General features: G+C 57.8%; 3 protein-coding genes across 7 annotated transcripts in view; 2 read left to right on the top strand and 1 right to left on the bottom strand.

Moving 5' to 3' along the window:
* The window catches only part of ZSWIM5 (zinc finger SWIM-type containing 5), a 97,157-nt gene extending 93,163 nt beyond the window's left edge, over positions 1-3,994 (top strand). The window contains exons 12-14 of the mRNA XM_051624576.1: positions 568-731; positions 1,038-1,119; positions 1,547-3,994. Coding sequence (XP_051480536.1) covers positions 568-731; positions 1,038-1,119; positions 1,547-2,409 — 1,109 coding nt within the window. The 3' untranslated portion in view covers positions 2,410-3,994. The remainder of the gene's footprint in view (positions 1-567; positions 732-1,037; positions 1,120-1,546) is intronic.
* Positions 3,995-5,034: 1,040 nt separating this feature from the next.
* Positions 5,035-8,562, bottom strand: UROD (uroporphyrinogen decarboxylase). Its single transcript, XM_051624581.1, is given in 11 exon segments — positions 5,035-5,315; positions 5,500-5,566; positions 5,808-5,908; positions 6,053-6,190; positions 6,328-6,489; positions 6,745-6,942; positions 7,040-7,102; positions 7,283-7,362; positions 7,443-7,555; positions 8,380-8,436; positions 8,438-8,562. Coding segments are annotated over 11 exon segments (1,269 nt in total). The 3' UTR covers positions 5,035-5,150.
* Positions 8,563-8,570: 8 nt separating this feature from the next.
* Positions 8,571-13,220, top strand: part of HECTD3 (HECT domain E3 ubiquitin protein ligase 3) — a 125,416-nt gene continuing 120,766 nt past the window's right edge. For 2 of the 5 annotated variants that reach the window (XM_051624569.1, XM_051624567.1), the window contains exons 1-9: positions 8,588-9,010; positions 9,096-9,256; positions 9,691-9,783; positions 10,058-10,193; positions 10,628-10,743; positions 11,019-11,132; positions 11,541-11,623; positions 12,013-12,178; positions 12,663-12,744. In XM_051624569.1, the coding sequence (XP_051480529.1) occupies positions 8,684-9,010; positions 9,096-9,256; positions 9,691-9,783; positions 10,058-10,193; positions 10,628-10,743; positions 11,019-11,132; positions 11,541-11,623; positions 12,013-12,178; positions 12,663-12,744 (1,278 nt within the window). In that variant the 5' untranslated portion in view covers positions 8,588-8,683. Of the gene's footprint in view, positions 9,011-9,095; positions 9,257-9,690; positions 9,784-10,057; positions 10,198-10,627; positions 10,744-11,018; positions 11,133-11,540; positions 11,624-12,012; positions 12,179-12,662; positions 12,745-13,220 lie in introns of all 5 variants that reach the window. The other 3 variants (XM_051624573.1, XM_051624568.1, XM_051624572.1) reach the window with 3 other exon arrangements.

The following is a 13,220-nucleotide window of genomic DNA, read 5'->3' as shown; positions in this document are numbered from 1 at the left end:
AACCAAGCAGAGGGACCTGATCTGGCACAGGATCAAGCCTCAGGGAGTCTGGGTAACCCTAGCCCAGCCCTTGCTAGCCTTGCAGAGGGAAGGGACTTACTGGGCAAGATGATACATGTGCAGCAAACAGCTTCTCTTCTTCTTTTTAATGCTCCTAAATGAGGACTGAACTTTCTGCAACCGTTAAGCACTGGGCATCTCCCCAAACCCCTCCTTTGTTGGAAACAGTCTGCTTTACAGCTGTCAAACTTGAGCCCAGGATAGAACATCCAGGTGCCTGGAGATGTCTGCTAATGCTCCAGGACATGTCTGGGATCACTCAGAGTTGTTTGTTCTCTCTGTGAGAGGATGATCTTGAGCAAGGATGAGTGCTGTAGGATGTGTCACCTCCTGGGGAGGACACCCCAGTTTGCTGTTGGACTGCAGGGCCTGATCCAGCATCCCTCGTGTCCTGAGGGGCTGACCATGCTGAAGTGGCTGTTTGCCACTTAGTGCAGGCAGGAGATGGGGCTTGAGGGCAAGGTGGGAGGAGGCTGAGCCCATCTGACTGTTCTTGCTGGCACCCAGGGGACATGCTGCGCCTACGCACGGTGCTGGAGGCCATCCAGAAGAACATCCACTCCTCCTCCTTGATCTTCAAGCTGGCCCAGGATGCATTCAAGATCGCCACACCAGCTGACAGCAACTCAGACACAACGCTGCTCAACGTGGCCCTGGAGCTGGGGCTCCAGGTATGGGATGATGCTGGGGATGCTGTTGGCCCCTCTGCCCCACATGCTGTGGCAGTGGCACTGGTGATGGTCTTCCACCAAGCAAGTTGTCCCTCATGGAAGGAGTAAATTAATCCCTGCGTGGCTCTGAGCGGGTGTGCCCAGCACTGGGAGGCCCCTGTGCCCAATGCAGGTTGGGTGGAGGCAAAGCAGCAGTGGGGAGCTGATAGCCAGCGGGGCCAGAGGGATTTTTGGGGAACACCACTTTGTTGGGAGGCCTTGTTGGAGCCCTCTGGGATGGCCACTCACCCCAACTTTGCTTCGCAGGTGATGCGCATGACCCTGTCCACCCTCAATTGGCGTCGGCGGGAGATGGTGAGGTGGCTGGTGACATGCGCTACCGAAGTGGGTGAGTGTCCTGCCTGTGCCAGGGGGATCTGGCCTGTGCCTGCTGGGAGTGAGGTGGGTGTGGACATCCCCGGGTCATTTGTAGCCCTCTGAGCTCCCCTGGGTCTCCCATTTCTTCCTGGGTAACCAGATGCACCCCCACAGTGCTACCCGGCAGGGCTGGGGCCACAGCAGTGGCCAGGTTTGGGACTGGGACAGGTCCCCTGTAGCTGGGGCAGGCCAGCAGTGTTGGCTGTGCCCTGCAGTGTGGCAGCCCATGGTAGGCTCTGCCTGTGCCCTCTGCCCTGTCTGTGCTAGGGCAGAGGCAGCAGCTCAGCACTGCTCTGGGCTGGCTTTGTCTCAGCTCCAGGCACCCCAGGGACTTGGAGGAGCCCCACGATCCAAGCCAGGCTCCAGGGCTGTGCTGTGACCCCAGTGTTTCCTTGCAGGGGTGAGGGCCCTGGTGAGCATCCTACAGAGCTGGTACTCTCTGTTCACCCCGACGGAAGCCACCAGCATCGTGGCAGCCACAGTGATGTCCCACAACACCATCCTGCGCCTGAGCCTGGACTACCCTCAGCGGGAAGAGCTGGCCAGCTGTGCCCGCACCCTGGCCCTGCAGTGCGCCATGAAGGACCCACAGAACTGCGCCCTGTCCGCTCTGACCCTCTGCGAGAAGGACCACATCGCCTTCGAGACTGCCTACCAGATTGTCATCGATGCTGCCTCCACCGGCATGACCTACACCCAGCTCTTCACCATTGCCCGCTACATGGAGCACCGGGGCTACCCACTCCGGGCATTCAAACTGGCTTCGTTAGCCATGACGCATCTCAACCTGGCCTACAACCAGGACACGCACCCTGCCATCAATGACGTGCTCTGGGCCTGTGCCTTGAGCCACTCTCTGGGCAAAAATGAGCTGGCGGCCATCATCCCGCTGGTGGTGAAGAGCGTGCACTGTGCCACAGTGCTCTCGGACATCCTTCGCCGCTGCACCATGACGGCCCCAGGGCTGGCTGGCATTCCTGGCCGCAGGAACTCGGGGAAGCTGATGTCCACTGACAAAGCCCCCCTGCGACAGCTGCTGGACGCGACGATAAGCGCCTACATCAACACCACCCACTCCCGGCTCACCCACATCAGCCCGCGGCACTACGGGGAGTTCATCGAGTTCCTCAGCAAGGCCAGAGAGACCTTCCTCCTGGCGCAGGACGGGCATATACAGTTTGCCCAGTTCATTGACAATCTCAAACAAATCTACAAAGGCAAGAAAAAACTGATGCTGCTGGTGCGGGAACGGTTTGGGTGAGCCCCGGCCACTGCCACGCTCACTGGCAGGGTCCAGCCGCAGCACGGGGACTCGGGAGAGAAGAAGGAAGGAAAGTGGAGATCATCTTCCCCCCAACGGCAGAGGCTGCTCTCTTCTGGTCTTCTGTTTCTTTTTTTGTTTTCTTTTCTTTTTTATTTTATATTTTTTTCTTTCTTCCTTGGATTTAACCATTTCACATGCTGAGAGGATCCAGAGATTCCTTGGGCACAAACCAAAAGGCAACCACAGGGAAAAAGGATGGTTCGCTCAGCCCCCTGCCCTCCCTTGCCAATACCAAAAGCTAACCTGGAAATCTAATACCTCTTTCTTGAAGGAAGCGGTCGCTGGAGGGATCCGAAGGTTGCAAAGTGCAAAAATCTTCAAAGTGATGTGGAGAATTAAAAAAAAATAACAAAAAGAGCGAGCAAAGAAACCTGCAACACTAGAACCTCACGCGTCACCAAAAGCGATGGCTTTGCAGAGCGCTTCTCCCGCCCACCCGAGACATGCAAACTCCTCTATTTGTGAAGATACTTCAATAAAAACAAGTTAAAGTAACTGTTCTCAGGGATTGCTTACTAAAAGTAACACAAAAAAAAAGCGCATTTATGATACTGTAAATACTATAGTATATGTGTCAATTATTAAATTGTAAAGTTATAATTATTTATAATTCTGTCTTTTATTTGGGGGATACTTGAAATTGTCGTGGGCTGGGGCGATTATTTTTATTATTACTATTATTATTGTTATTATTATTATTATAACTATTATTTAAAAAAACAAAAACACACATCAAAAAAACACAAAACAAAACCACAGACAAAAAGAGGAGGCACGTGAACATTTCTCAGGTTCCCATGGCATCGTTGGCAGTGAGAAGGGTGTGGGGGGAGGTGAACGTCCGCTCGACTCGCAGCCCTGGGACGGACAGACGGACGGAGGGAGGAGCAGCCGCCCAGCGCTTGAGGACAGCGAAGGAAAGGACTCGGGGCGACGCTCGCTCAGACACGCGTGGATACTGGCGGCGGAGGACGTGAGCCCATCACCTCGTACACGCGGCTGTCTCCCGGCGGGTGTAGGGGTGCAAGGTGCCTGGGTGGGCTGCCCGGGTCCCAGGCAGGGAGGGGGGCAGGCACAGCTGTGCTGCCTCCCTGCACCCTTCTGCTTCCCAGCTCCGTGGTGCAGCCAATCCTTGGGCCTTCCCAGCTTTGCCCTGCGCCGGGGGCAGACTCTCCAGCCCTGGGCCAGCAGCTCTTCAGTTTTGTTTCTTTGCCAGCGGGTCGGGAGGGCTGGGGGGGGGCAGGGCCAGTCTGGACGGTGACTTGTAGTTAGAGAACGTGGGCTAGTTATCTGCTGTCTGGTTTGACTTAATTTTTTGGCAAGTGACTTGTGTCCGCGCTCCGGCCAGGAAACCAGTTGTACTCGGTCTCTGTCGCCACTGAAATAGCGGTTTTCAACCAGTCTGTTTCTTTTTTTTTTTCCTTCCTTTTTTTTTTTTCTTTTTTTTTTTCTTGCGTGCGTGCGTGTATGTGTGTGTGCGACCTCTTCATCTGATGTTTAATAATAAAAGGGATGAACGTTACCACCTGTATCTCTACTGCCTTTCTCTGAAGTTGGAGGGGTCAGCACTGGGCAGCCTGGCATCAAGGGCGATGTGAGCAGGGCAGAGCCCTGGGGAGCAGGAGGCAGCGCAGCCCCCTCTGGTACCCAGGCCCAGGGATGGAGCAGTGGGAATGCTCCCTGCCTGCTTCAGGATGCAATTCCCTGCCAAGCTCAGCATCAGCGACTCCCTACACATCCTGGTGTCACTTCCCTGTCCATGACAGCTGAAGAAGTGTTGGCACCCACATCTTGATCCAGCCTACGGCCAGCCTGGACCACAGTGAGTGTGCTGCAGTGTGGGATGGGGTGGCACAGTCATAACCCAGGGTTTATGAGTGCTGCTGGTACTCTGGGCTGCATTCTCCAGGGTTGGCTGAGCCCCTGGCAAACTTGGCACTGAGGATCAGAGGAGATGGGGGGGGATGTGCATGCAGGAGATCTCTAGGACCAGTGGGATGGTCCTAAACAGGCTCTGGGAGCTGGAGGAAGGTGATGGTGGTGCTGGGGTCATGGTGTCTGCTGCTATCCCAGACAGTGTGGCAGGGTGCTGGTGGTGTCATGTCTGGAGGGCTCCTGCCATGTGCCTGGCTGTCCCCCAGCTGAGTCCTGCTGGGTCTCCCACCCACTCAGAAATGCTCTGGGTCAATGTTGCATTGCCAGTTCCTACCTGAGCAGGACTGTGGCATGGCTCACACTGAGCCTGAGTGGTGGGCTGCAAGGCCCCAGCTTGCAGGCTGTGACCCTGCAGGCCCTGGGCAGCCCACGTCCCCTAGCAGGGCTGGGCACAGCCACAGTGCCAGGAAAGGCTTGTTGAGCTCTGGCACAACACTGCAGCCTGGCAGGAAGAGGCATCCCCCCTACTTTGCTGGCATCCTTGTTTCTTCATTCTGACCTGCAGGATGGGCCTCAGGGGCTCCCCCTGACCCCACATACCCCACTGCCAGGCTGCCATCACTGCCATCACTGCCATCTCCTCCAGGGCCATCCAGTTCCCGATCCCCCCAGCCAGAGCCACGCAGCTGCCGCGGAGAAGGTGCTGGTTTAATGCATCTGCCCAGCCTGGAGTGAGCCCTGTGACAACACGCTACTTGGGGTGACTGTGCCCAAACCAGAGTCCTGTCCCCAAGCCCCCAGGCTCAGCTGTGCTTGTTGATGTGGCGGGAATGTGCGTGCACAGCCTCCACGAAGGCGCCCACATGCTCAGGGTTCATGTCAGGGTAGAGTCCGTGGCCCAGGTTAGCAATGTAGCGTTGGGTCCCAAAACCCTCCAGCATCTTCTTCACTAGTTCCCCAATCTTCTCCTATAGGCATGGTGGGAAACTATGTGTCAGACCTTTCCAGCCCAGGGTAATCTACCCCCACCAGTCCCCAGCCAGCCTGGGGGTGCTGCTGGGACTTGAGCCAGCACTGCAGATGGGGAAACTGAGGCCAGAGGCCTTTTAACACAGACTGGAACTTGTCCCCCTGTTGCTGGCCACGGCTCACCTTGGGTGCATAGAGAGCGCAGGGATCCAGGTTCCCTTGCAGGGTGACATCTTTCCCTGTCTGTCTTCTGCAGCAAGGAGGAAGCAGGTGAGTTGTGTGTGGTGCAGGAGCTGGGAGCAGCCTGCAGCCCACACCACAAGGCACATGGGACCCCTCAGTGCAACCCTTGTTGCTGTGAGCTTCACGCATGTGGACCCAACTATCCCCATCTCTGGAGCAGGCCTGGGATGGCTCAGGGCAGAGGAAGAGGTGAGGGTACCCAGCCCAGCGTGCTGCCCAGGCACCTGAGTGTTCTGCCAGACTCTTACCGAGCTTCCTGGGGCTGGATGGTCCAGTCCAGACCAACCACCTCGTAACCAGCATGGGCCAGGTCGTGCAGTGCATAGTGCGCATCCTTTGCAAAGATGATCTGGGGAGGGAGGAGAAGGGCAGTAACTCCACTGTGAGTGAAGCCCCTCTCCATGTGCTAGGCTGGAGGAGGCAGGTCCCAGGGGATGCACCCCTGTCCAGCAGCCCCCAGATGCCAGGATCAATGCAGGCAGCCCCAACTCACCATGGGCACCAGAGGCAATGCCTCTTCCTTCAGCTTGCTCTTGACAGCTCGGGCGATGTCTCGGATGTAAGGCAGTGCGAAGTCCTGGAACTGCTCCGGGCCCAGGTGCCCCGCGTGGGACTCAAACAGCTGGAGCGCCTGTCAGGGACATGGGGCCATGGGGCTGAAGAGCTGCACCTCAGTCCCTCCTCTTCATCCTCCCAGGAGCTGGACCCTCTCTGCTCCTTGTCCCTAGTCCTTGCCTTCCTGCCTGGCCCTGTCCCCATACCACACACCTGCGCTCCAGCAGCCACCTGTCCCACCAGGTAGTCAGTGACGACATCGGCCAGCAGGCGCAGCAGTCGGTGGCTTGCCTCAGGGTGACGGTAGAGCCAGCTCTTGGCCTTGGCCATTGTAGTGGAGCCACCACCTTCAATCATGTAGGACATGAGCGTCCACTGCAGGAAGGAGAGAAGTGGAGAGAGGAGTGCGGTGGAGCAGGAAGGAGGCATGAGGAGCCAGTCACAGTTCTGAAGGTAGGACCTGTGAGCACTCCAGAGCCTGGAGCACAACTCCGCCTGCATTGAATGTCCCGCCCCCCACACATCTCTGTAGCACCCACAGCTCTGTAGGACTCATGGCCAGAGTCACACCAGAAGAAAGAGCAAACAAGCCCAGCTGGGAAGCCCACATGAAGGAGCCACATCACTTACAGGTGCCCCAGAGAAGCCAATGAGGGGTACCCTGCCCTCCAGGCTGTGTCGTGTCAGCGTGATGGCCTGGAAGACGTAACCCAGCTCAGCAGTCACATCCACCTTCTGGCGTAGTTTCAGCAGATCCTCCACCTCCTTCAGGGGCTCTGTGAATGTGGGTCCTTTGCCAGGGACCATGACAACCTCCATGCCTAGTGCCTGGGGACAAGGAAGAATGGAAGAAGCAGGAATGGGGTGGCCCCGAACTCAGCCCCGTTCCCAGCTGCTGCTCAGCACCACTGGCCATGGCTCTCACCTGGGGCACCACCAAGATGTCAGAGAAGATGATGGCAGCATCCAGGGGGAATCGTCTGAGCGGCTGCAGAGAGGAAGAGGCAGTGTCAGTGAAGGGCTGGGACCCCCTCCTGATGGGTGACATGGACAAGCATGTAGGGCAGTGGGGTTCCCAAGAGCTGCACAACTGACTGGAAGCACCCAGGGTGGCCAGACCCATCTGGGTGGGGAGAGGGGACACACAGATGCCCTGGCGCATGCTCACCTGCAGAGTCAGCTCGCAGCACAATTTGGGGCTCCGACAAGTGGCAAAGAAATCCTGCGCCGCCCGGGTCTCCCGAAACTCTGCAAGGGACCAGCATGAGTGTCACGGGGTGCGTGCCAGGCCCCCCTCATCTTCCCCCCGCACACCTCCGCCTGCTCACCAGGCAGGTAGCGCCCGGCCTGCCGCATGCACCACACTGGGGTGTGCTCTGTCTCCTCCCCCCGGGCTGCTCGCAGGAACGTGTCATTCTTCAGCTTGGGGAAGCCCTTGGGGCTGGGGACAAAAGAGCAGACACAGGCTGTCACCCAAGAGGGGTCTGGGTGCCCTGCCAGATTGCAGCGGTAGGGCTGCCAAGGCCAGTGACCACAGGGACGGGCTTACACCCAGCTGTGACAAACGCTCCCCATCATGACCCATGGTCTCTTCCTGCTGGGGATCAAGGGGTCCTCCCCAGAGGGGAGAGGCGATGCCCAGCCCAGGGCTCCATGAGATTAAGTTATCAGGGCCAGCAGCTGCTGGAGGGAGTTGGGGCCAGCAGGGTGCAGGGGTGGTCAACCCTGCCACCAGTGTCCCCCACCCCTATCTGTGCCGAGCAGGCACCCGCCAAGGGGGCAACCGCGTGTCCCCAACCTCCCCCCCGCGGTGTCACCGCCGAGGGGCTGCTGGAGCCCAGCCTGCCCCAGGGACCGGGGCGACAGCCAGCACCATCCTGCTGTGACAGGAGGGGGCTACGGGGGTAAAGTCCACAGCATGTCCCGTGTGGGACCAGTGACTTCACTCTGCTGATCCAACCCCGCGCGGGACCAGCCGCCCCAGTGCCTCACCAGTGACCCCAGTGCAGGACCCTGGTGCCATCACCACATCCCCAGGGCCACACCAGTGTCCCCAGTACAAGACCCCAGCGCAAGGGCACCATCTCCAGGGCCCCACCAGTGCCTCACCGGTGTCCCCAGGACCACACCAGTCTGCCTCACGCAGGCCCCGGTGCGTGCCCCTCCTCCCTCACCGCACCAGGAGGCCGGGCAGGGCGGCGGATCGGAGGGCTCGCAGATCTGTGCTCCCTCTGCTCCGCCGCCCTCCCAGACCCGGTTACTCACAGGAGCCGCTCGCCGTCCTCCATCACACCGCGCCGCTTCCCGGCCCCTCCGTCACCAGCCACCGCGGCCCGCCCCGCCCCGCCTCCGCCCGCCCCGCCGCCATCTTGCCGTAATCCCGCCTCTCCGTACGCCGCCATCTTGCCCTGCTCCTCGCTCCTCCGTGCGGAGCACGGGCGCCGCCATCTTGCCCTGCGCCTGCCTCATCGGGCGCCGCCATCTTGCCTGATCGGCGGGCGGGGTTTGCCGTAAACCCCGCCGGTGCGGGGCTCGGGCGCTGCCCGCCGTGCACGGTACCGGGTAGGCGATGCGTGCGGGCGGGGAAGCGCCGCACCAGGTGCTGGGCCGGCTGCGGTTCCTGCTGCAGTGCAGCGAGTGCTTCCGCCGCGCCCAGGCGCTGCCCGCCGCGCTCTGCTACGTGCCGCGGGAGGTGCAGTACAAGATCTGCAAGGACCCCGCCGCCGCTCCCGCCGCCGCCGCCCGCAGCCTGCTCAGCGTCTGGGACAGCCCGGGGCCGGCGCGGGGCGGCAAGCGGGCGGCGCGGGCCACCATCGAGGTGCGGAAGGGCGGCTGCCTCCGCGCCACCGGCGAGGAGTACTGCAACGGCGCCGGGCTCTGGGTCAAGCTCAGCAAGGTAAGGCCGGGGGGAGGCTGTCGCGGCCTGCGCTGCCCGCCGAGGGGCCTGCCCCGTCCCCTGAGGGCAGCGCCTGTCCCCGCAGGAGCAGCTGGAGGAGTACCGGAGCGGCTGCGAGCTGGAGGAGGGCTGGGTGCTGGTCTGCAAGCACGCCGACGGCGGGGACCGGCTGGTGCCGGTGGAGTCTACCGAGCGGATCCAGCGGCAGCAGCAGCTCTTCGGGGTGGACTATAAACCCGTCATCAGGTGCGGGGTGGCCGCTCTCTCCCTCTGGGTCGCCATCCCTGGCTTCCCCGGTCCTTTCCCGCACGGCAGGGAGCAGGGAGGGTTCTCGCCTCTGCTCGCCCAGGCCCAGCCGCCCGGGGCTCCGGCGTTCCTGCCCCGGGCAGGGGAGACCCGGCCCGCTTGGCCACTGCTTCCACAGAAGGGTGGCAACGGGGATGCTAGATGTGGAGTTAACTGGCTTTGCCTCAGTCGCTCCTCTTGTCACGTGCCTAGCAGGACCTGGCCTGGAAGGGGTAGAGAAGGTTGGAAAGGGTGATGGATGGGGCTGGAGTTGGTAGAGGATGGAGTGCAGTGGGACTCTAAACACAAATCTTCCTCTTCCAGCTACACTTTGACCAGTACCTCCTTCTTTCTTCTGAGATCTTCTCACTCTCCCATTCTCTGGGTTGTTTCAGATGGGAGCAGGTGGTGGATCTGACATACTCCCTGCGCCTTGGAGCAAAGCCCAAGCCCATGGAGCAGGATGAGGCTGCAGTAGAGAAGCTTCGGTATGAACTGTTTCACAGCTTCTGCTGTGGTTGGGTGCAAGCCGCTGTCCTTCCCTGGCTGCTAAGATAGCTGTCTCCTGCAGGCTGGGAAGGCAAGGGGGAAATACAGGCAGCAGGGAGCAGCTCTGCTTGGCATCGTCTTGTCCTAGATAAACCTGCATAAAGCAGAAAACAGGACAAGACCAAGGCAAGCAGGACATGGACGTGCCTTCCCTGACCCATTAGCCTGGCTGTCCCTGGCTCTCCAGACCTATTAATCCCTTTTCTCTGCTAGATTTGTGCCCCCAACATGGACTTATGAATGTGATGAAGACCTGGTACATTTCCTGTATGATCACATTGGGAAGGAGGATGAGAACTTGGGCAGTGTCAAGCAGTACGTGGACAGCATCGATGTCTCATCCTACACGGTGGGTTAAAGGGACAAAGGGACAGGGCTGCATCAGCCCTGCTGTGCCTTATGGCTGGGGAGCATGAATGGTGCTGGCTGGGCTGGGCTGGGCTGTGTTTTGAGGATGTGGGAGAGAAGCTTGGAGACTATCATGCAGCATATTGTGTAATGTGGCCCCTGGAGGGACTGTGGTTTGAGAAGCAAATGCTAATATTAGCTGCTAAGCTGATTTTAGGGAAGGTTTGATATTCTGTGCTCTCTGTGTGACCCAAGAGCACCTTGGAGGGTCAGCCGCAGCATTCTGTGCACTCTGTACTCCCTGTGTACAGCCCAGCCAAGGGGACAGGCCAGTTTGATGCCCTCTGGCTCTAACATTCATGACAAAAGAAACCAGTAAGGGCAATTTAATCCTTCCCGCCTCTGAACTTCCTTTCATTCACTGCCCTCTTCCAGGAAGACTTCAATGTGTCATGCTTGACCGACAGCCATGCTGACACGTACTGGGAGAGTGACGGGTCCCAAGGCCAGCACTGGGTGCGGCTCAACATGAAGAAAGGCACCATTGTCAAGTGAGGCACCTCTCCCCTGCATGCTGGCTCATGCTGGGGGCCAACCCTGCACCCCTTGCTCTCTGCATGAGTCCATTGTGGCCCAAACTTGCCCTGTGCTCCCTGCCTCTCAGCCCTTGTTCTGGTTCTGGGCTTGAAGGGATTGTAGCACTGTCACAGGTACCTGGGGGTCCAAGCATCAGCTGCATGTGCTTCATAACAAGTGTGACCAGGGAATGAAGCAGTGGGTGTTCAGATGCAGTTATCTTCTCCTCATTTCATGTTTCCATTTGCAGGAAGCTCCTGCTGACAGTGGATACCACTGATGAGAACTTCATGCCCAAGCGGGTGGCCGTGTATGGGGGCGAAGGGGACAATCTGAAGAAACTGAATGATGTCAGCATTGATGAGTGAGTGGATGGAGGTGGAGAGGGTAGCATGGCCCTTGAAGGGGCTGGACACCCTGACCCTAAACAGTCATGCCAGCACTAACCTGGCTTAAGAAGCCCAGGGCCTTGGGACAGGCATCTTACATTTCTGAGCTGCGGGTTCACTCTGCCTACAATAGCAGACAGCAGAGGCATCAAGGCTCTCCTGATCCTATTGTGAGACCCATCAGGATCATGTTGCCTGGACCTGAGGCACCAGCAGATTCAGGCATCCAGCATAGGCCATGTGGTAGACAACTGGGTCTGGATTCTTGCTGCAAACTCCCATTTCAAAAGTTGCAGACTCTCTCCACTTACAAGCAGCTGAGTGGATTTTAGCAGGATGGGCAAGGAACAGCTCTGCAGCCCTCTTCTGTGCTGTGTTTGCAGGAGCTACATTGGGGATGTGTGTGTTCTTGAGGACATGACAACACACCTGCCTGTCATCGAGATCAGGATTGTGGAGTGCAGAGGTAGGGCTGGGTGTTATGGCCACATCCATAATGCACCTGTGAGATACTGTACATTTAGAGTTTGTTCCTGTGGCTTGTACTTCTTGGCCCTGTGGGCTGTTTCAGATGAGATGCAGAAGAACCATGGGAAATTCCAGGGCAACCTGGAGATTTGCCAGCTCTCAGCTTTCATCCTGTCTTTCACTGCCTTCAGTTCTTCTTTTTTTTTTTTTTTTTTATTCTTCTGTAAATGCCCTGCTTCTTCACAGAGGTATTTCAGGCTCTCAATGTCCATCCCCAGAGCTGGTGGAGCTGGTCACATTCCTAGTCTTTTTACTTACAAACCTCCCACGCTGGAAGGCTTGCCTTCTCATGGTCTTAGTGTATCACCCATGTATCTTCCTTGGCAGATGATGGGATTGATGTTCGCCTCCGAGGCATCAAAATCAAATCCTCCCGCCAGAGGGACTTGGGGCTCAGTGCTGACATGTTCCAGCTGCCCAACTTGGTGCGCTACCCTCGCCTCGAAGGGACAGACCCCGACCTGCTGTACCGACGGGCCGTGCTCATTCAAAGGTACTTGGATTCAGGGGGACAGGCAAGTGGGGTGGCATTGCCTGCAGGGATTGGTGCCATCTCCAGCTCAAGTATGGCAGAAAGCTGTAAAGCTGTGTGACTCCCTTTGAGACAGGCATCCTGGAAAAAAAAAAAAGCAGAGTCATTTGGGAACAAAGTGGGCTTTCTGGGGTAACTCCCCTGCACTTTCGGAGGAATTTTGCAGCTCAAGTTCACGGTGTCTTGTGTGCTGCAGGCACAGCATATCTGTGCAGTGTGTGTGGGGGCAGTGCATGCGGAGTCCCTGGCAAGGGGTGCAAGGTCCCTGCAGTGCCCATGGAGTGGGATTTTAGTATCAAAGGTTCTGCAGTGTAAAAGACCGTGCTGGGTTGGGTTTGAATCAGTTGTTACTTTTCTGCTTGTGTCTGAGGGTGTCTGGTCTTTACTAGGCTTCCACAGATCCCTGTCTCTCCTGTGTTGTAATACCTTCTTCTTTGGGATTTAGGTTCATCAAGCTCCTGGACAGTGTCCTGCATCACTTGGTGCCAGCCTGGGACCACACTGTTGGCACGTTCAGCAAACTCAAGGTGAGCAGTTCCCTCTGTGTCTTGTGGGGCCTCAGGCAGGCAGGATGATTGTGCTTGGGCTGTGGCCAGGGAGGCCATCAGCTGCCTGTTGCCTTTAAAGCAGCTCAAGGGAAATACCTGGCTGAGCTCAGTTCATTAAAGCTGTGAAAGGCGATACTGTTTAGAGGTTAGTTTCCTGCTGAAATGCTGATGTGGAAATATGTAGCTATGGGACAACAGTAGAATCAAACCAGAGCACTTCACCCTCAAAAGGACTTGGACTGTAGCAGCACTGGGTATGTGAGCTGGACACACATCCCTTCTGAGATCACAGCCTGAGACTCTCTGTTCCTGCACTTGCTGCCAGCAGCTTTGAGCTGGCTGTGTCTCAACAGCAAGGCTTTTACCAGTAACTTACGACCAAGTCGTAAGACTGACTTGATCCCTGCAGTTTTCCTTACATCCTCTCCCAGTATACATGTGTTGGACATTGCTAG

Source organism: Apus apus, chromosome 7, assembly GCF_020740795.1.
Source record: "Apus apus isolate bApuApu2 chromosome 7, bApuApu2.pri.cur, whole genome shotgun sequence".
Taxonomy (NCBI): Eukaryota; Metazoa; Chordata; class Aves; order Apodiformes; family Apodidae; genus Apus; species Apus apus.
This window is presented reverse-complemented; position numbering and strand designations above follow the sequence as displayed.